At 34.3% G+C, this 21369-nt stretch overlaps 4 protein-coding genes across 7 annotated transcripts; 3 read left to right on the top strand and 1 right to left on the bottom strand.

Annotated features, from left to right (window-relative positions):
* The first annotated feature begins 873 nt into the window (after positions 1 to 873).
* LOC111275123 (E3 ubiquitin-protein ligase CSU1-like) lies at positions 874 to 3444 on the top strand. The gene is made up of 3 exons (XM_022860281.2): positions 874 to 1108; positions 1209 to 1461; positions 2649 to 3444. Exons 2-3 carry the CDS (start codon positions 1223 to 1225, stop codon positions 3319 to 3321), a joined length of 912 nt encoding a protein of 303 aa, XP_022716016.1. The 5' UTR covers positions 874 to 1108; positions 1209 to 1222; the 3' UTR covers positions 3322 to 3444.
* Positions 3445 to 5509: 2065 nt separating this feature from the next.
* On the top strand, positions 5510 to 8557 carry LOC111275122 (uncharacterized). 3 transcript variants are annotated; one of them, XM_089755556.1, is made up of 5 exons: positions 5510 to 5852; positions 6411 to 6474; positions 6681 to 6704; positions 7605 to 7670; positions 7910 to 8557. In XM_089755556.1, the coding sequence occupies exons 1-5, from the start codon at positions 5575 to 5577 to the stop codon at positions 8090 to 8092; spliced, it is 615 nt and encodes a 204-aa protein (XP_089611682.1). In that variant the 5' UTR covers positions 5510 to 5574; the 3' UTR covers positions 8093 to 8557. The 3 variants fall into 3 exon arrangements, with proteins under 3 accessions (XP_089611682.1, XP_022716014.1, XP_022716013.1); XM_022860278.2 differs by having other exon boundaries at positions 5513 to 5852; positions 6681 to 6845; XM_022860279.2 differs by lacking the exon at positions 6681 to 6704 and having other exon boundaries at positions 5511 to 5852.
* Positions 8558 to 8718: 161 nt separating this feature from the next.
* Positions 8719 to 17896, top strand: LOC111318772 (transcription factor MYB15-like). Of its 2 annotated transcripts, XM_089755555.1 has the most exons (5): positions 8719 to 8848; positions 15653 to 15781; positions 15904 to 16033; positions 16449 to 16903; positions 17063 to 17896. In XM_089755555.1, exons 2-5 carry the CDS (start codon positions 15655 to 15657, stop codon positions 17071 to 17073), a joined length of 723 nt encoding a protein of 240 aa, XP_089611681.1. In that variant the 5' UTR covers positions 8719 to 8848; positions 15653 to 15654; the 3' UTR covers positions 17074 to 17896. The 2 variants fall into 2 exon arrangements, with proteins under 2 accessions (XP_089611681.1, XP_022777377.1); XM_022921642.2 differs by having other exon boundaries at positions 16449 to 17894.
* A 247-nt stretch (positions 17897 to 18143) lies between these two features.
* LOC111318771 (putative cyclin-D6-1) lies at positions 18144 to 20499 on the bottom strand. Its single transcript, XM_089755458.1, has 6 exons — positions 20008 to 20499; positions 19802 to 19888; positions 19531 to 19626; positions 19251 to 19452; positions 19031 to 19161; positions 18144 to 18951 (listed from the first exon to the last, which is right to left on the bottom strand). Exons 1-6 carry the CDS (start codon positions 20185 to 20187, stop codon positions 18682 to 18684), a joined length of 966 nt encoding a protein of 321 aa, XP_089611584.1. The 5' UTR covers positions 20188 to 20499; the 3' UTR covers positions 18144 to 18681.
* Positions 20500 to 21369: the final 870 nt, after the last annotated feature.

Here is a 21369-nt window from a genome sequence, read left to right as displayed (position 1 = left end):
CACTGTAATGATCAGATTTGCCAAAGTTGCATGTAGTTTTTAAAGAAGATAGCACCACATCTCCATAACAACAACATTTTCTTTATCCTTTTCCATTTCCAATACACTTTGATGGAATCAATGCAAAGATAATGCTACCAATTATGAGAAAGCCAATTTCCCTATAATGACGACACTTCTCACCTTCCTAATTTGGTATCCAACATTTGAATTTACCAAATTATTTGGACCACAGTACTTCAAACTCCTGAGAGTTTACTCAAGTTAGCACAAAGGGTTTTTTTTTTTTTTTTAACAAAAATGAACATTGAACAAGTGGCAAATTTGGTGCCACCCCACCCTTGACGATGCTTAGAGTCCAGGAAACCAGTGGGACCCTTTTCTAGTGCAAATGGGAATACCAATTGCACTCAAACAATAGAGTTTGGTTTAATCGTTTGACAAAAAAAAAAAAGCCCAAATTCCTTTTCCTCAGTTCACCATGAGATTCACAAAGACGGAACCGTTGAATTGTTTTTTATTAAAGTTTTTTATAATTATTGTTAAAATTTTTAATTATATTATTTTATATTTTATTTTTATATTATATTTATATTGTTATTTAGTTATATTTTAAATTATAAAATTTATTTAATTTTATTTTAAAAAATTAATAAATCGTTAAATTTAGAGTCTTTGTATTTTAAAAACCCATGATTTATTCACTTTTGTCCATTGGATTTCTTTTTGATACGTGTTATTTTATTCATTTGAATTTTTGTGAAAACGCTTAAATTAAGCAATCAACTTCATTCACACGATAAAAGAAAACCTATTTTGTCATGGATAATGAATTACTGCACATAACTTTGGCCAACCATTTTATTCTGTAATTGTCTTTTATTTTCATCAAATAATTATTAATATGGCATTTTCTATGTACCATAGCTTCCATGTTTTCAATAAAGTATTTTAGAAATTAAAAAAAAAAAAAAAAAAAAGAAAGAAAAAAGAAGGCTGTATGCGCACCGTTTGGATAAACTTATCAGACCGAAAAAAGCGTCTTCTCGGTTCCTCTTCAAAAAGTAGAGTAGAAAAGTCGATCCAATTTCTGAAGATCCGAACTCTGGTAATTTCTAGGGTTTCACTTCTCCCTCTCTGTCTCTTACTTGATCTTCCAATCCAATAACAATTGAAGTTAATTAGGGTTAGGGTTTTCCCTTTCCCAGTCAAATAACCAAAGATGCCACAAAGACACTCGAAGAACAACAACGATTTAGCCTTCTTCACGTATGATGAGAAGAGGAAGCTAGGATACGGGACTCAAAAGGAGAGGTTGGGAAAAGACTCGATTAAGCCATTCGATGCTTGCTGCCTTTGCTTGAAGCCTTTCATCAATCCTATGTCTTGCCAAAAAGGTCATGTCTTTTGCAAAGAATGCATTCTCGAATGCCTTTTAGCCCAGAAAAAGGACATCCAAAGGTACCCCCTTAGCCCAGTGCCTTGATGTTTGACTCGATGAGTGATTGATTGGCATTTTTGCTCAATTTCTTTCTTTAGAGTTCATGTTAAGGACTTGTTAATTGTTTGTATTATCATTTCTTGGGGTGGTGCCTTTAACTTTAATTCAAGTTGTAACTATCAGTAGGATGTAATTCAATTAGTAAAAGAGGAAAATTTGGAATTTGTGTTTTTTCTTGGTTGAGGGGTTGTTTCTCAACAGCTAAGGCATAAGATCTTCAGAACGTGATATTCTCGGTATTCGGTGGATCATAATGGCTGTAGGTGGAGGTGCATGTAAAAACATTGGCTGATGATTGGTGGCAAAAAATTTTTGAGGTGTCACCTCACTCAGCTTCCTCTTTAATTTAATTGGCCACTACAAACTATTCTGATGGCCCCCATTTTTTTGTGTTGCTTTGTCTTTGTGATAGAATTGAAAGTGGAAGAAACAGAACTGAATGGGAGTAGAGAAGCTAGTTATTATAGAGATCTAAGTTCTAACAAACTTTTGTATTTGCAAATGTAAGGATGCTTTCGGTTAGTATGTGCTCGTATTTGTCTTCTCTAAGTTACACTGGCCGTTTCCCCTAAACATTAGCGATGTGTTTTAGCATGACAACAATCATGAGTTTCACATGAAGAAGAACGCTGTTCTTATTAACTTCTTTTTCGAGGTTTTAGATCATCCCCGAGTTTGTTGCATTTCATGATAAGCTAGACAATTTATTCATGTAACCTATTTTACAATTAGATCACGTCAGTACATTCTCTTGTTGATTGGCTATAAGCTATTTTTCCAGAGCTTCTGTTAGTAATTGCCCAAAGATAGGAGGTTAGGAGACTGATTTGAAAGCTTGTGAGGGCCAAGGAGAGCATCTTCACTACACCCCCCCATCCTTTTTATTGAAGCAAAGTAGGATTCAAATGTCTTACTTTGTGCTTTTAATGTTCTGTAACACATTTATTTGTTAATTTAGCACTATAAATTGGAAGTCTCCAATGCGAAAAACTACCTTTCGCGTCATGCAGAAAAAGCTTTTAAGTAAGGTCCTTTGGTTGCTTTTTACTGCATTTGTTAAAAAAAAAAAACTCTTCTGTTCATAGTTAGCTAAAAATTGCTCTTTATGGGGTCAATGGTCAAAAGAATGTTTTTCCTTATCTGGCAGGAAGCTTGCTGCCCACGCTACTCAGCAGAAACAAGAGAAGGAAGAGGAGGAGGAGAGGTTGATGTTGCAGAAAGCAAGGGAGCTTGATGCATTTGATCAGCAAAATCATGGTGCTGTACCACAATATAATGACAGAAACCACAGCAGAGACAAGAATGGGTTCCATGGGGCAAATAGTGTGAAGGTCACTTCTTATGAAGAGGAAGCACTCCGGACGATGAAAGCTTTTTGGCTTCCCTCGGCAACTCCAGAAGCATCTGTTAAAGTTGAGGCACCTTCCACTATTACAATCTGTCCAGAAGGCAAGGAAAAACTCAAGCTGAAGAGCCTTTTTCCTATCTATTTCACTGAAGATGACAGTGAACAGAAGAAATCTTCTCTTGATAAGACTTATATTTGTCCAAGCTGCAAGGTCACACTGACCAATACATTATCATTGGTAGCCCTTAGCTCCTGTGGGCATGTCTTTTGCAAGAAATGTGCTGACAGGTTTATGGCTGTCGATAAAGTATGTTTGGTTTGTGATAAGGCATGCAGAGAGAGGACTTTGGTGACCTTGGAAAAAGGAGGGACAGGCTTTGCTGGCCATGGGGATCAACTTCAAGCCACTGATTTTAAGCATTTGGGAAGTGGTAGTGGCTTGGGGCTTGTTAGACCTGCATCTAAGACATAAACTTTCTTTTTTACCCTTTGGTAGGTCAACAAGTTTCATTTTCTTTATGCTTTTCAGATTTGTTATCTTTACACATCATTCGAATCTTCACTTCTGGTATGAATGTGTTTAATTTTATTGTAACAGAGCAATGGTGGTATCGTTTCTTTTTTCATGTTTAAACATGTTAAGGCTCAGCCTTTTGCCTTTGAAACTAAAATGGTAAATATAGGCGTTGAAATGTTGAACTTCTTCCCATTGTTTTCTAATCGAGGGAAAACGCATATAGAAATAGAACTCCAATCTTTATTCATTACTATTATCACTAGGAAAGGTTCATGAAAAGGTTCCCAGTGAGCCAAACTGCAGGTTCATATGTAGAACTCTCGCTGCCTGTTAGTTTTTGTCCTGTGCTTAAGACTGTCTTAGCCGTTCTTTTAAAGGGTAGGATATGGATATGGTATTGCATCAGATGAACTGACAATAACGGAGTTGTTTAAATCATGTTTTTGGTCACAACTCATATTCTATCAATAGAATATAGGTTCTTCCGCGTCGTTAAATCATGTGAAACTCAATAGTTTTTTTTTTTTTTTTTTTTTTAGACAAAGAATGCAAGCTAAGTAGAGATGGGAAGATAAGCAAAACAAGGGTAATGCATGACGCCGACGCGGGAGTCAAATCTCATTAGGCTGACTGGTCCTCTCAACATCAACAAAACAACGGCCAGATTTGATAGTGGCCCTTTTATAAAATGTTCAGTAATGCAACCAAAAGCACTGCATCCGCTGCCTGTATACAATTGCGCGTAGTGATAAGTGAGTAAGATAGTTTATATGGACTACGGGAAGATTACACAAATCTTTTTCATTAGTCAGCACAAAACGCTTTTTGCACGTGGGGTGGTTGATAATTTGCGATAACTCTCAAACGACCTTTATTGGGAATCATAAGAAGCTTATCTGATCTGATCATCAAAGCCTATCAAGTATTACGATAGAGACCCCACCACTACCACCACCACCACCACCACCACCACAACCACTGCCCCCTTGCTTCGGTCTGCCTCTGCCCCTTGTCGCTTGCTGCTTCACTTTCACTTCTCCACCACACATAATTTATAATAAAATAGCTTTGGCTTTTGGGTACATTTTTTAGGATTAATTAGGTTGTGGTACAGCTCAGTATCTCCCTGGCTAGTGGCTCCCGACGCCACGCTGTTGCTTGCCTATCCATCCATGTTTCAATTTATAAAAGTAACTTTAAACTATTTAATTTCACCAACATTATTAATACTATTGCGTGTATTAAGACACCAAAAAAAAAAAAAAAACCTAACATATCGTGCTAACATATCGTGTTAAAATTAAAAATATAAATAATATATTAATATTCATAAATTATTTAAATTTAAATTAAATAAAATTTAAATTTAAATTAATTATTATTTAATTAAATTTAAATTTAAATAATTTAATTTATCGATCAAATTAAATTTAAATATTTTTATATTTGATAAGAATAATTTAAGAGTTTAATCAAAATTTTATATTAAAATATATTTTTATTATTTTAATTAATAAAATATTTTAAATTTTAATTCGAATTCAAACTTAAATAATTAAATTTTTATTTAATATAAAAATTAAATTTATTTTTATATGTTAATAAAATTTAATAGAATGAATTTAAGTGATTTAATTTTTATATCAAATTAAATTTAAATTTAAAAAATTAAATTTAAATTAAATTTTTAATTTTTAAATTAAACTTAAATTTAATATTATATTAATTTAAATTCAATCCATTACATTCTAAAATCGAATAAGATGTCTTTGGGTTTGGATTATGTTATCCAATTCAAACTCTTTTGGTCAACATTATTGTAACAGCCCAAAAAAGAGCTGGTTGCTTTCTCTGTCCAAATTTAAAGCATGAAAAGTTGAAACAATTACTACCATTAATTATCCAATAATTACCCAAAAAAGGAATAGGAAAGAGAATAATGTTAGCATAATTAAAGATTTTCTTTCTGGTGGGAAACTAGTGAAGGTAGATTAGAACGTTAATATAGCAATTATTACAATATTACAATCTTAAACTCCTATAATGTGAATCCTACGGGGCAACAGCTGGTCGGTCATTTATCCGCCTCCCTTGGGGTCCCACATCCCCATTAATTCCCCCCGCCAACCCAAAGGGCTGCTATTTATTGTCCTCCTTGTAAAGAGAAAGAAGAAAATAAAGCTGTGAAATTTCCGTTGTTTGGTTTTAATGGCGGAATTAGGGAAGCAAGAGAAAGTTGTTGTAAATGGGAACAAGGAGGAAGGAGAAGAAGAAGAGAGGTTGTTAGAGGGAATGGCGGTGTTGGATTTCGACATGTTATGTTCGACGGTGGCTTTGCAAACCCAAGGTAAATGGAGGAAACTTGAAACCGTTGAGGATAGTTTAGAACAAGGAAACGCCGACTTTGGTGGCGTTTTGAGGATGTGGGAAGGTGAAGTTGTTCTTGATTTCTTCGATGACCGCCGTCTCGCTCTGCAATCTGCCTGGTCAGTTCTCTCTCTTTATTGTGAGAAGAGGTTGTTTGTTTCCATGGAAAATTAATAATTTTTCTGAGAAAGAAACTTCTGAAAAAAAAAAATAGTAGTACTAAAAAAGGTTTCCATTTCTCTATTTTTTTCATTTGTGTGTCTAAATCCGAAAATTATGGAGGCCACCTAACAAAGTTTCACATAGAAATAACCTTTACTTTTACGAAACTGATTTAAAAGAAAAACCTGTTCTTTTTTGCTGACCCTAAATCTTTTATTTTTAAAAAATATATATTTTTCGCGGCTTCGGTTTTTTTTTTTTTTCCTGTAAAATAGTTTTAGCCCCAAAAGGAAAGAATTTTATCGTTAGTTCAAAAATTATTTAGTTTAATCTCTTAAAGTTGTTTAATTGGTTGATTAACTGGTTCTAGCTGTTTAGTCGAGTTTCTAACCACCCTGCCACCCACCCCCTTTTTTTTTTGTTTTGAGTTACTTGTCATGAGGTTTAGCTGATAGTTTTTTTTTTTTTTTCTTTTAATGTTTGTGTAATGGTGTTTTTTTTTTCTTATGTTGTAGTTGCCCCTGCTACAGATTTGGGAAGAACATGGGGAGGGCTGGTTTCGGTTATTGTTTTCTTCAGGTAAAAATTGTCATGTTTCTACTTTCTTACAACTCAAAATACCATACCTCGAAATGGATATTTCCCAAATATGTGTTTTCATAGTCACCTCATGATAGGCAAGTTTGGGGATTTTGTAACTTTTATATGCATTCTAGTTCCTGCACTTTAGAGTTCCAGTGATGTTATATTTCAATATGTCCTGAATTCTTAATGTGCTTTTGCAGGGAACTGTTTATTTCATTCTTGTTGTGAGTGCATTTCTCAACTTCCTTGCCTTTATTGTCATCAAGTGGAATTGCTTTCTGTATTTAGCTGTTGCTTTCATCATATCTGTTGGAGCATACTTGGGTTTTTTCCGTACACAGATTAAGAGAAAATTCAATATTAGGGTGAGAACTTTTATTCATTATAATGCTTGATTCTTTTCTGATTGTAGGGTCTAATGATAAGTGATCCTATGATATTTCCTTCTGCTTAGTAGTTTTTGTATTTATAATCAACTTTGTTGACCTCTTTATACTGAATGAGGATGTTATAGTTCTTGTGGACTGACTTCTAAGTTTCATAGAGGTGTCAAAAGGACCAAATAGATTGAGGAAATCCTGTTTTGCACAACATTTGGAATAAATGCATGGTGCTTTCCATTCTTTTACAAGAGCCCAAATTTATAATTGTTACTTAACAATGCACTCACACTGTCATACACACTGAGGTGGGGAATTTAAATCTTGGATCTCCTTGGGCCAAAGCCTGCCTTTTTACAATTGGACAAAAGTCTTATGGGCAGTTATAATAATTTCTCTTGATTCGTCTTGATTATGGCATTGTCAATGCATTGAACTTCTGGTCTTTTGCTTATAAGAATAGTAAAGCTTGATAAATACATATGACCCTGTTCATTGTCAGCTCATACAATTAATTGTAAAAGATGGTGTTTGATTGATCTATTTTCTGGATAAGACTAGCTACCTTGAATTTCAACTACATGATCAATGATCATGCTTTCCTGATCTTTGGTTTATGTTTGTATTTTTTATAGATTTCTGATAGTTATTTACATTTCTTACTTTTCTTTTCTTATAATCTTGCACTCCTGTTACAATTTTTGCTGAAATCATACTATTGTTGGGGATTATGTTTGTTTGCAGGGTAATGATAGCTTTTTGGATGATTGCATCTACCATCTTATTTGCCCTTGCTGTACATTATCCCAGGTTCTTGTCCTTGCCAAACTGTTTTGGAACTTTGAGTATTTTATTTACTGATTCTACAATCCAAAAATGCAATGAGACTCTTTCAATTAGCAATACTATGAAAGAATCAAAGTCAAATGTGGCTCAAATTTAAGTTCTTCAAATCTCTTATTTTTACTAAATATTGAGCGTTCTTCAAATCTTTCATTTTAACTGAATAATGGTGCCTTCTTTTTTTTTTTTTTTTTGACTTGGAGCAGGAGTCTAGAACATTGGAGATGAACAATGTCCAAAATGGTACATGGCACGGTCGTGGTGATATATGCATAGGAAGCCATGGTGAAGGGAGCAGAGCATTCTTTGAGCTACATCCTCCTCTTCCTATATCAATTAAGACTTCTGAGCCCTGCAGCACGCAAAATAGTTTGAATGGTGATGATTAGGCTTGAATGTGAGAAGTTGTACAATGAATATTGGATACAACGGCGAATTACAAACATCCCACAAAATTTGCTATTTGTTGGAGGGATGTTATACAAGCAGGTGGAAGAGCAATGCGTGCAGCTTGAACCATGGAATCCTGCGGGAATGGTGAAAGACAACGTTGCTTCCATGTGCATAAAAGGAAACTATTTGTAACAATTTGGGGGAAGTTTTTAGGACATCCAATCGAACTTGACGTTACATTGTTACTTTCCCCAGGTAGACTTTGAGTATATGCCCTCCAGGTAGACCTTGATTGATTAGGGAACACCCTATTCACCATGACTGCAGTAGATGCTTCTCCAAAATAGTTTTTATATATATATATATATATATATATATTAAAATTAGCTTGAAAATAGATTTGTCATTTTATTCCATGTCTTTTTTTTCTTCTTTTTGTGAATAAACATAGCTTGTGCCGAGTGCTGACTGTACTAGCATTCATGATTGAATTTGGCATATTGATAGGTGCTCCTTTGCAGGCTTCAGGTTCCCTTGTCCCTGTGTATGCAAATTAGCCTGATGGAGAGAGCAACGGTGATTTTTGTGTCTATATTCAGGTTTCTTTCGCACGGAACCTTGTTTCCATCGAAGTTTTAGAATTGCTACCGCTGGAGCTAATGGCTCAGATTATCTGAGTTACACGCGAGTAACCGATGCATGGGTAATTTGTTACCTGTCTTCCGGTTTTCTCAAATGCAAAACATCTTTCGGTAATAGTATATCTTATGCATTCCTATTGAATACCGGAATTTCTCAAATTACGAAGTTACTTTAAAGAACGTAATAAAGCCTAATCATAATATATTCCATACCAGAGAAATTCGTATGTGAAAAATGTTTATTCGTATGTGAAAAATGTTGTGCTTGAAATAATAATCATAACAATATAAAAATAATAGACAACAATTAATAATAAAAAACGTAAAAAAAATAAAGTATATTAAGATTTACGTGAAAAGTTTTTAGTGTAGAAGAAAAAAATAACGGATTATCAAAAAAATTTTTACTATTAAATAATAAGTATACAACATTTTTTTCTAGTTAAAATTAGAGTTAATCAATAACTAGAGAAATAATTGAAGAAATCTAATTAAATAGGTGATTCAATAAATACATTTTAGATTTATTCCTAGAGAGTTTCAAATCCGATCTTCACCGTTCAGAATGTAAAATTCTGAATCATAAACTTCCTAACAATGTTTAAACTCAATTGGACCACGGATCGACTTCCGTTCAATCAACTTTTCGTTCAACCAACTTTTCCTTCTCTTTTTTCTTTCTGTTTTTTTTAGTTTTTCTTTTTTTTCTACTTAGTTTTCGATACACCCTTAAAATAATCTCACATCTTTTTTATTAAGTAGCTAAGGCTCTGTGTAAAATGAAAGATTAAGGCCTATGACCTTTATTGGTCCAAAACCACTTACATGAGGTTGGACCTCATTTTTCTAATAATCTCCCCCTCCAGTCCCATTAGGAGGAGATTCATCACCATAGCAGTTTCATTTGAAACTTACTTTAGCCAGGGAATTCATTCCGGTAAAGTTACTGCAAAGCTTAAGCTTTTTCTTAGGAAGTATCTTAGTCAACATATCTGTTACATTCTTATCAATATGAAATTTCTTCAATAGCATCTGCCGTTCTTTAATCACTGAACGTAACCAATGATATCTAACATCAATGTGCTTTTGTTTTAGCATGGTACATGGCATTCTTACTCAAATCTAAAGCACTCTGACTATCACAAAATATCACATACTCTTTCTGATTCAATCCCAATTCAAAAAGAAAACGTTTCATCCAAAGTATTTCTTTACATGCTTCGGTTGCAGCAATATACTCAACCTCTGTAGTTGACAAAGCAACACACTTCTGTAACTTAGATTGTCAAGATGCAACTCCTTCTGCAAAAGTGAACAAATACCCTGAAGTAGGTTTCTTACCATCAAGATCGTCTGTCATGTCAGCATCAGTAAAGCCTTCCAAAACTGGTTGTGAAACTCCATAAGTCAAGCACATTTTTTAAGTACCCTTCAAATATCTAAAATCTCATTTCACTGCTTCCCAATGAACCTTCCCCGGATTAGAAAAAAATTTGCTCACTACACCAACTGCATGAGCAATGTCAGACCTTGTACAAATCATAAGATACAGTAAAAAACCGACTGCAGAAGAATAAAAAATACTAGACATAGCTAGTTGCTCTTCCTTAGACACTGGATAAGATTTCTTACTTAGATGAAAATGGTTGGCAAGTGAACTGCTAACTGATTTAGCATGTTGCATGTTGAATCTACCAAGCACTCGTTCAACATACTTTTCCTGTGACAAATACAGCTTTTCAGCTTTTCTATCCCGGATAATATCCATACCAAGAATCTACTTTGCTAGACCTAAATCTTTCATATCAAAAGAGTTAGACAATTATTCTTTCAACCTACAAATCATACTAGCATCTTGTCCTACAATCAACATATCATCAACATATAATAATAAGATAATGAAGTTACCATTAGAGAATTGTTTAACATACACATAAAAATCTGTTGTTGTTCTTTTATAGCTATGACTCACCATAAAAGAATTAAACTTCTTGTACCACTGTCGCGAAGCTTGTTTCAAGCCATACAAGTTTTTTTCAATTTGCAAACTAAGTACTCTTTCCCTTTCACTTCAAAATCCTCAGGTTGAGTCATATAAATATCCTCCTGTAAATCACCATGCAAAAATACAGTTTTAACATCAAGTTACTCAAGATCAAGATTCAAACTAATTGCCAATCCCAGTACCACTCGAATAGAACTCATCTTTACAACTAGAGAAAAAATCTCATCAAAATCGATGCCTGGTTTCTGAGAAAAACCTTTTACTGCCAATTGAGCTTTATATCTCACTAGTTTATCACCATTTTTTTTCAACTTGAACACCCATTTATTCTTTAATGACCTTTTCCCTGTTGAAAGTTTAACAAGATCATAAGTACCATTCTTTCGCAATGACTCCATCTCTTTTTTCATTGCTTTTAATCAGTCCTCTCTATCCGGAGTAGCCTGCACATCTTGGAAGCTTTCTGACTCCCTTTCACTGGTAACTAAAATAAAATCTGAACTTGGATACCTGGTAGATGGCCTGTACTCTCTAGTAGATCTCTTGGGCTGAGACTCTACATCACTTGATGTCGAAGGTAGCTCCCCTTGCTCAACATTCTCAGGTAGAGAGGATTGCTTTCCCTGCTCAAAACTAATTGTATCTGGCTCATCACCTACTGTGGTTGGCTTATTCATATCCTCAAGTTCTGTTTCTTGCTCATTTTCACCATCTGTGGCTCTTTTTTGTGAAATCTTTATCGGTGTTGAAACATCACACTCAACAGTAACTCATGTAGTCTTCTCATTTTTCTCAAGTTTGTTATAATTTTTTTTTCATGAAAGATCACATCTCTACTTCTGACTGTCTTTTTTTTACTGGATTTCATACCCTGTAACCAAATTCTTCATCACCATATCTTACAAACACAGACTGTGTGGCTTTACTGTCAAGCTTTGATCTTCGTTCTTTCGGCACATGCATGAATGCTTTACACCCAAAAACTTTCAAATAAGAATATGAAGTATCTTTACCTGTCCACACTCTTTCTGAAATGTCAAAGCCCAAACGAACTGATGGTGACCTGTTAAGTAAATAACAAGCTGTGTTGACTGCTTTACCCCAGAATGACTTTGGTAATTTTACTATCCTCAACATACATCTGACTTTTTTCACAATGGTGCGATTCATTTTTTCAACTATACCATTATGCTACAGTGTTCCAGGTTCTGTCATCTCATGCCTGATCCCATGCTTTGAACAATATTCTTCAAAGCCTTTAGATGTGTATTCCCTACCATTATCAGTTCAAATACACTTCAAAGGTAACTCTATCATCCTTTCAACTATGGCATGAAATTTTTAAAAATACTGCAGTACCTGACCTTTGTATTTCAACATATATACCCAAGTCTTACATGAAGCATCATCAATAAAAGTAATAAAATATCTACTACCACCTAATGACTCAACCTCAATGGGATCACATACGTCAAAATAAATTAATTTCAATCTATTTTCTTTTCTCTGAGAACTTTTACGAAAAAAAACTCTATGATGCTTATCAAACAAACAATAATCACATGAATCAAGAAACATACCTTTAGTCAAGGGAATAAAAGACTACATTGCCAAAACTTGTAACCTCTTTTCACTCATGTGTGCCAGCCTCTTGTGCCACAAGTTTGCTGAAACATCATTTTCAATGGCATTTACCTGGTTACCGTTCAATTGCATCCATGTCTTATACATTATGCAGCATAGTTTTTCCCTTGTAACTATCATAGATCCTTTGAGAAGCTTTCACTGTGCATTCTTTTGTCAACTTTCATATCCTTCCTTATCAAGGACATTAATAGCAAGCAAGTTCATTCTCATATCTGGAATGTATCTGACATCCCTCAAAGTCAATATGTAGCCTGTACTAGTTTGTATAACAATATCACCAATCTCAACAATCTATGATACACTCTTATTTCCCATCTTGGTACAACCAAGATCTTCTACTTTGTAAGTTATAAACAACTCTCTCTTAAGAACACAATGATATGCCGCTCCTATGTTAACTATCCACTCATTGTCGGGATCACAAACATGATTACAATCACCATGTGTACAAATCAAAGTAACTGAATCACTATCTGAATTCACTGCTACAACATTGTCATCATCTGAACTCTTGCCTTTCTCATCTTTTCACTCTTGCTTCAAGATTTTACAGTTTCGTTTTATATGACCCGTCTTACCACAATAAAAACACTTTACTTTACCTCTAGACTTGGATCTATGTTTAGACTTATCATGACCTTTTGAGTCCTGACCTCTGTCGATGTTTTTACCCCTGTTTTCTGTGACCAGAGCTTGATTCTCATGGGTCTACATCTTTTCACCTTGCTTCTTCATTAAGCATACTGCCTTTTACCATCTTCAATGTCACCTTATAATCAGGAGCTGAATTAATAACAGTCACAACTAGAGTATTTAAGCTGTCTGACAATGAACCCAAAAAAAATAATACCTTTATTTCATCATCCATCTTAAGCTCCATAGTAGTCATCCGATTAAATATATCTTGAAAATCACTCAAATGCTCTGTAACAGATCATCCATCCCTGTACTATAAAGTTGCAAGTTTTTTAACAAGCATAACTTTATTCATACATGTTTTTCTCTCATGCAATCTATCAATTTTTTCCAAACAATGTGAGCATCTGACTCTTGCGCTACATGATGGAACACGCTGATATCAACTCATTTTCTGATTGTAACCAGCATCTTTCTACCTAGCTTCTTCCAGCTTTCATCTTTCATATCTGTTGGTTTAGCTGAATCACCCAATACTGGCTCATACAAATCTTTGCAGTATAGATGATCCTCCATCATAGGCTTCCAAATTGAATAATTCGATGCTGTCAATTTTATCATAGAACCTGTATCACCCTCAATGATCTCAAATAAAATTTACTTCTATCTTGGGTTGCTTCTGTATCGATGTCTCAAAATAACCCTCGTTTTGATACCACTTGTTGCACCTGAAGCAATAATCACAATAATACAGAAGCAATAGACAACAATCAATAATCAAAAACGCAGGAAAAATAAAGCACACCAAGATTTACGTGAAAAACCCTCCAATGTAGAGGGAAAAAACCACGGACCACCAGAAAAATCTTCACTATCAAATAATAGGTATACAACGTTCTTCTCTAGTTAAAACTAAAGCTAATCAACAATTAGAGAAACAATTGGAGAAATCTCACCAAATAAGTGACTCAACAAATACACCATGGATTTGTTCTTAGAGAGCTTCAAACCCGATCTTCACCGTTCATAATGTAAAACTCTGAATCATAAACTTCCTGACAATGTTCCAACTCAATCAGACCACGGATCGACTTCCGTTCAACCAACTCTCCCTTCTTCTTTTTCTTTCTGCTTTTTTTTACTTTTCTTCTTTTTTTACTTGGTTTTCGACACACCCTTAAAACAACCCCACCTCTTTTTTATTAAGTAGCTAGGGCTCTGTGTAAAATGAAAGATCAAGGCCCATGACCTTTACTTAGTCCAAAATCACTTACATGAGGCTGGACCTCATTTTTCTAACAAAAAATAATTAGTTAGAAAAAAAAAGAAAAAAACTAATGAGGCTTCGTTGTAAATTTCTTGAAGGCCTAATTAAAGGGGCTTCTAAATGAATTGACCGTGATTGGTTAGGGTTGGATTTTAATCTGGGCTCATGGTAGTTCTGATTTAATTAGCTACTCTCTTAAACTTCAACTGTCTTGGATTTCATTTTTCTTTGCCAGAGAAAGTAAATGGTAATTACATTATCAAAACCAGTTCCCATCATAAACGTTATTAGTATAATCCTTAATCTAGGACTTAACTACTCGAGAAACGTGTAACCAAAACACACCTAATTGACTTTGATTCCTGTGTTGATTGCAAACTCCAAATATTCAAAACTTATTTCATAAGACCTAGATTAATCTATATACTATTATTATGTTCAAATCAATGTGTTTCACACCACTTTTTGTCCTCACGATGTACTTTCTTTAAAATATCAGTTTCTAATTCACAGAAACCTGCTAGTCAATAATTCTATAAATTTAGTACCAAACGGTCATAAAATGTCACTACAGTGCCATAGTTTTATTAATTTAATTACTTTAATTATAATCTGATAAAGCCATCAACCTCAATTACCCTTCTTGGTAGCCGTTTCCTATATAAAATTTGTTATATAAGGCTGTCTTTTCTCATTGCCCTCGTGAAAGTATTGTTTTTTGCCTGAATGTTAATATTTACAAGGCAATTTTCTTCAACGAAAACACACCATGACACCACCAGCATTTCCTAGTCATTTTGAAAATTTGAAGGCAAATGAAGTTCAAACTTGGTGTACTGTTTGTCATGTCTTGATTCTTTTATACACTGATTAATGTAAGTTTGTGACTGTTGGTTAATTTTGCACTTATCTACTTGACTTGTTTTTTTCATTCTTATTTAATTTTGCATAAGCGATGACCTAAGTCACAAGATATCAGCAGCCTTATATCAGAGTAGTTGCATTTGTAGTTAATTATCATACCTAGTCCTCCTATATATATATATATATATATATATATATATAGATAAATAATTCAGGATATTCTGTCTTTTTTTAACCCTTTTCTTGACAAAGAACAAAATTAACAAATATGCGTCGACCTCTATATATAAGCATTTGGAATAATACCAATAAGAGATGTTCCACGAGGAATCCTCTTTGGAATAAATGCTTTGCCTTGTAATCGTCAAATCATTGGAAAATTGGGGACATTGAAACGCGTTTTTCCACAGAATCATAAGATAAACTGCAACAAATCTTTCTATAAAACGTTTTGCTTTTGCATTAGCTTGAAATCTGATTCATTTACATCTTGCAGATATGGCAAAGTCGGTCGAAAAAATAGCTCTGAGAAAAGGTCCATGGAGTACCGAAGAAGACCACAAATTGATAGCTTATATTAATAGATATGGTATCTGGAATTGGACAGAGATGGCCAAACCAGCAGGTAATTAAGCAAAAAAACCGTAAAACGTGCTCCGGAATAAGCAATATCATAGAGAAATACTAAAGTTTTTGGCTACTAATTTACACTTTTATCCAGTCTTTTATGTAGTTTTTTACTTGTAGGATTGCAAAGGTCCGGGAAGAGTTGCAGACTTCGTTGGTTGAATTATCTAAGACCTGGAATTAAGCGTGGAAATTTCACTAGGGAAGAAGAGGAAACCATAATTGATTTGCATGAAAGGCTTGGAAATCGGTAAGTGCTGAAGGTTGTACATAGAACTATCCCTGTGAGTGTTGATGACTATGCAGGTTACGATTTGTCGTGGTTACTGCAACTGATGCTGATTTTCCAGCAGAATTTCCTATTAAGTCCCTTGAAATTTTAAAAATGAATTAACTTTACTGTTATACTATACAAAAACCATAACATGTTTGGTCTGTGTGAGGATTTTAGGAATTTTGGAGAATCGGATTCACTCAGCTACCATTGAGCCCAATTCATGTGTGTAAATAGTAATTATTTCTAATTAGTATTTTCTGTTTATTTGATGAAATCTGGCATATTGAGACCTGAATTGCATGATTATAAAAGAATTTGAGCAGTTTCCTGTAATGAAAGATAAATTTTGTTGGATTTTCTGAACTAAGAAATTAGTTGAAGTTTGCAGATGGTCAGTGATTGCGTCAAGGTTGCCTGGAAGAACTGACAATGAGATTAAAAATTATTGGCATACTCACTTGAGCAAACGTTTGAAGCACAACTCAATGCCAAAAAGTGAACCTTTCCAAATATCCAATGTTGAAACCGAACAGAAGAGCTCATCCGAAATTGATCTTCCACCAGCCAAGGCTCCAAAAGCACCAAATTCAGAAAGCTGTGGTGCAATCCAGCTGTTCCCACAATTTTCTACTGACAGTTTTCCGTCATCAAGCTCCAACCCTGCAGCCAAAATTGATGAAAAGCAAACTATTGGTTCATCCGAAACATTTGGAGAACTTCAAAGCATATTGGAGCAGCCATTCACTGCAGAAGGATCATACAGAGCGGAGAATTCTGGGGCCATTTATGCAGAACCTGAAGTTTCTTCATCCAGCTCTCACCTGGAGTGGTTCCAGTATCGGGGTAATTCCTGTGATGATGTTTGGTTCAACTTTTTGATGAAAGAAAACATCCACGGGGGCTAATAATCTCTTTTCCAATCTTTTTTTTTTTTTTTGAGCATTCTCTTTGTCCATCTTAAATTTCTAGCGCATTTAAGTGTTCATAAATAGTATTGTGCAGGTTGTAGCTAGACTAGTGGTATTGGGCTATTGGCATTGGATTTGGATGGATGCCAGCTCTTAATGTCCATGCATGTGCATATCTTATAGCAACAAAGTTTTCAGCTTCCTTTTTGAATGCGGGCAAATCTTGGTTCTGGTGGACTGATCCGGAATTTGGTAGGAAATCTTGATTGTGGCTTTTAACTTCTCTCCTGTATTAAAAAAAAGAAATGCAGGCAAAACAAAAATAAAATATGCAAATAATATTGTAGTATAAATCAGTTGAACTTGTAATCTAGGACAGTGGATTATGGTCAATAAATTTGCAGTTACCTTAATTAAAATCAAGAAAGAGTGAATACTTTTATGCAACTTAATTGAGAGGCAAAGGGAAGGCAAAAGGAGCTTTTACCCTTCACTTTCTTTTTTATTTTTTATTTTGGGTGAAATTTGTCATTGCCATGGAAAAAAACAACTTCACAATTTTTGTGAAAGAAAACTGAAGTACAGCAATGGCAGAAACAACTTTATACACTGATTTAGAAGTTGGACATACAATTTGGGCTTGAATCCTTGGACCATCTAAGCCCAGTGGTCCCTGAATTAAGATGATGTTTTCCAGTCTACAGAATTCAATTTTCTGACATTTTTTACCTTCAAAAGTGGGCCAAGAGCTTCATTCAGGACCATCAAACATTGCCCAATCTATCAATTAATAGTAAATTTTGCAATTTGCAGACAATTGAATTCTACACAAACATCTTCCCCAATTGACAAACAAGAAAACAAACATTATAATTAAGCTGACTGATTAATCTTGAGCTTGAACAAAATAAAAATTCAAGAAAGCAATAAATTGTTATGCTTCTCAATTCCAGAACAACCCACAAAGATAAGACATCGTTATTTCTCACCCTGGTTGCTTTCAAACACATAAATTGTGTAGTTTCTCGACAAAGATACCAAAATCATTTAAGACAGCAACGTGCCTTGGACGTTGCCTTCTCTCTTGTCCCCACAAATTCTTTTGTAATTTCTCAAGTACTGATTGGAGGAATTGGAGTGTGTTCTTTCCCGCCAATCTCATTTTCCTCGGTCTTTTTCACTAATTTATAGTCATATTCTATACTTTGACATGAGAAATGAAACCTCCATCTTTGCCTTTTCTAGGAAACTATTTTCTTACTTTGCAGTTTACATTATAATATCTTATTCAATGAAGCATTGCTCTATTCCCTATCTGCTATAAAACAACACAACATATTTAAAAAATAAATAAATAAAACAACACAACTTTAACACCAACAAGTAATACTATTTTGACATTTGAAGCCATGTTTTGTCCTTGTCCCGTTTCCAACAGCTGGCCCCCGGTTACATTTAATAATTAGATAAATAAAAAAAGAAAAAAAAAAAAAAAAAAAAAAACCCCATGAAACAAAATGGATTGTCTAACTCTCATCACCAAAATTTTTATTATTTTTTTTCTTTTTCAAATATTAGTCAAAGAAAATGGCAAGAAAAAAGAGGGGCTTAGTGATATTGTGCCATCTCTCTTGAGGTTCTAATCAAAACCATTCATGACCCTTTTTTTTTTATCCTTTAGCACATTAGGTAATGAAAGTCGGGCTGAAAATCTTATCCACATGGTTGAATCTGGGAAATCTTCACCCTATTACTTTCACTGCAAAAACCGTTCAATTTGCGACGCTTGATTTCTCTCTTTCCAGGCATTGCTGTGGCAGCCATGTTGCTAGTGGAACTCTCACTTTCTGATTTGTTGCAGTGGCAGTCCAAAACATTTATTGGGGTTCTTATACTTGAGCTTGACACCGTATCTACAATTGACTCGCTCATTTCGTTAATCACCATCTCTTGCATTGCATTAAAGCATTTCAACAGGTTCTCCTGTCAAAATTATTAGATTCATTCATTAACGTAAAGTAATAAAAAAAATTAACTAAACATTATGGTACTGGTTGCTTACTTTATTCACATATTCATAAGACAAAATTGAGGTTTCGAAAGATGGAAACTGCAATGGGAATAGCTCATGAGATGCCAAAAGAAGAGCTGATGCTGCAATTATTGATGGTTTGAACTCTAATAGATTGATTTCTGTAACAAAAACAGAGTTCATCCCATAAGGGTTTAAGCTGTTTTCTGATAAAGACATAAGTGAAATGATTTATGTTCTGTTTAATTACCATTACGAGCTTGGAAGATTATGTCTGTTGCTCTATCTTTTAAAGCTTGAGTCAAAGGTGGATCTTTTAGTTCGAACAAAGATATGAAGAAATAGATAAACGAGAAGGGTGTTATTGATCTCATTCGCCAATTCAGGGAATCAAGAATCAGAAGCTCCATTCGTTGGATAACTGGAGCGTCAAAGATGAATCCTCCTTCTCTCTGTTTCATTTGTATTAGCCTTGGATGAGGGTAAACAAATTAACGGTAAACATTATCAACCCAAAGGAGATGTTTTACCTGGAAATTGGAGGAAGAGAAATGTATTTCCTTCATCTTTGCAGCCAAAGAAATGCAAGCTATCACAAGAAGCCTCAGAACCCATGGGCTACCTTGCTGCAAAATTCAAGATGAATTGGATTGTTAGCTAATGCATCAACCAATCCTCTGTTTGATTACCAAGAAAAGAAAGACAAACAAATGAACACTCCGCATCTTATTTCAAGTTTTTTATATACGGTAAAATTCTTTAACTACAAAGATAAAGAGAGCATTTAGCTTGACTACATACCGGCATTTGTTGCCCGGAGATGAACCGGTCCATGTAGTTAATAGCCAGGTATGGCGTGTAGGGATCAAGGTTACAAGAATACTGTGCCTGACCAACTAAAACAAATTTACAACACGATACGAGAAAACAGAAGGCAAGAATAGTAAACAATATACAAATTGAAAGAAAGAAAGAACAGTTACTATGTTAATATAAATATAGGATACCTGCAAAATGAGAGAAATGGCTTCCTGTCGGAAAGAAACGTAGAAATCACTGGTCTTTAAACTTTGAAAATAGTTCTGAGAAGGCATATGATCAGATTCTGAAGAGAAGAGAGCTGAAATCTTATCAGAATGGTGTTCTTCCAAGCTTGTGAATGGGACCTCAAGATCAAAGTAATCCATAACAACTCTCTTCGTTTGGGTTTTCTGTTTTTTTTCTTCTTCCTTGAAAATTTCACCTTTTTTATTTGCTATATGTTGGTATTGAATGTAATTTGAGAGAAGAATGAGAAAGAAATTAAGTGTTGGGACTAAGCTTGCAAAAGAGTGAGTAATAATGATGGAAAAGAGAAGCTTCGCTTTCTGTGCGGAAAAAGAAGCTATAGAGTCTTCGACTTCACTTCTGAGACTCCTCACTCTCAGCAGCTGCCCTATTTATGTGTGTGTGTTGGTCCCAGCCCTTGCCCTTTCTCTCTCTCCCTTGGAAAAGTAAAAACAGCAAAGTCATAGTTACATTTTGTTGTTTTAACAGGGACTAACTTAACACATTGTTGCATAATTTAATCCAAACTAATATGAAATTAGTAGTACTAGATATTAAATGTAAAGAGCTGTACTTTTCAAAAGCTAATAAAAATGAATAAAAATGCCCTTCTTCTTTAAACATATATATTTACCAGTTTTTTTTAATAATTCGGTCAAAGATATCTAAAAATTTCTTTGAACAAATTATAAATAAAATTAAATCTCAATTGAGTTGAATGAAATAAAATGAAGGGGTGAAGGAGCAAAGCAAAGCAAAAGGAGAAAAATGGTCCCGAGCAGAGCACACCAGCGAGAAGGTAAAGACAGTTGCGGTCTATATCCTCTCTTCTTTCCGCGATAAGCGCCGGTCCATTTTAAAGAAGTGGCGCATAATCCACCGCTAAATACACTTCTGCTATTGCCCTACAGGCTAATATCAGTAGATGTATAGCTGGCAAACCAGCCTTTTATTATTGCTTTTTTTTTTTTTACTAATAATCAACTTTTCCATTCCTCTCTGCTTCAAGAATTTCACCTTGTCTTTTTTTTTTTTTTCTCTCTCTGTCTCTGTGTCTCTCTGTCCCTTTTGATTGATAGGTGAGGTTATCGAGCAAAGAAAATAATTTTTATCTATCTAAATTGAAATCTGATCAGATGAAAAATAGTAATAAAATAGCTGGCAATTGACAACTTTGAAAGCTTAAAAAGTTTAGTCCATTCAGTAGAGAAAAACTTTGTTTTTAATTTGGATTAATTTTTATGGAGAGTATATTTTAAAAATAAAATTTTAAATACATCGTATGGATGTAAAACAATTGATCTTTAATATTGTCTAAAGAA

Source organism: Durio zibethinus, chromosome 26, assembly GCF_047325235.1.
Source record: "Durio zibethinus cultivar Kanyao isolate XHJ-2024 chromosome 26, ASM4732523v1, whole genome shotgun sequence".
In the NCBI taxonomy this organism is placed as follows: Eukaryota; Viridiplantae; Streptophyta; class Magnoliopsida; order Malvales; family Malvaceae; genus Durio; species Durio zibethinus.
This window is presented reverse-complemented; position numbering and strand designations above follow the sequence as displayed.

Excerpts from the sequence above, each read along its gene's own strand:
- LOC111275123 (XM_022860281.2), top strand. The coding sequence starts at position 1,223 with ATGCCACAAAGACACTCGAAGAACAACAACGATTTAGCCTTCTTCACG. Across the intron at positions 1,462-2,648 it reads CAGAAAAAGGACATCCAAAG|GAAGCTTGCTGCCCACGCTA; the intron begins GTACCCCCTTAG and ends CTTATCTGGCAG.
- LOC111275122 (XM_022860278.2), top strand. The coding sequence starts at position 5,575 with ATGGCGGAATTAGGGAAGCAAGAGAAAGTTGTTGTAAATGGGAACAAG. Across the intron at positions 6,846-7,604 it reads AGAGAAAATTCAATATTAGG|GGTAATGATAGCTTTTTGGA; the intron begins GTGAGAACTTTT and ends GTTTGTTTGCAG. Across the intron at positions 7,671-7,909 it reads CTTGCTGTACATTATCCCAG|GAGTCTAGAACATTGGAGAT; the intron begins GTTCTTGTCCTT and ends GACTTGGAGCAG.
- LOC111318772 (XM_022921642.2), top strand. The coding sequence starts at position 15,655 with ATGGCAAAGTCGGTCGAAAAAATAGCTCTGAGAAAAGGTCCATGGAGT. Across the intron at positions 15,782-15,903 it reads AGAGATGGCCAAACCAGCAG|GATTGCAAAGGTCCGGGAAG; the intron begins GTAATTAAGCAA and ends TTTTACTTGTAG. Across the intron at positions 16,034-16,448 it reads CATGAAAGGCTTGGAAATCG|ATGGTCAGTGATTGCGTCAA; the intron begins GTAAGTGCTGAA and ends TGAAGTTTGCAG.
- LOC111318771 (XM_089755458.1), bottom strand. The coding sequence starts at position 20,187 with ATGGATTACTTTGATCTTGAGGTCCCATTCACAAGCTTGGAAGAACAC. Across the intron at positions 19,453-19,530 it reads TCTCTTCCTCCAATTTCCAG|AGAGAAGGAGGATTCATCTT; the intron begins GTAAAACATCTC and ends CAAATGAAACAG. Across the intron at positions 18,952-19,030 it reads CTTATGAATATGTGAATAAA|GAGAACCTGTTGAAATGCTT; the intron begins GTAAGCAACCAG and ends TAATTTTGACAG.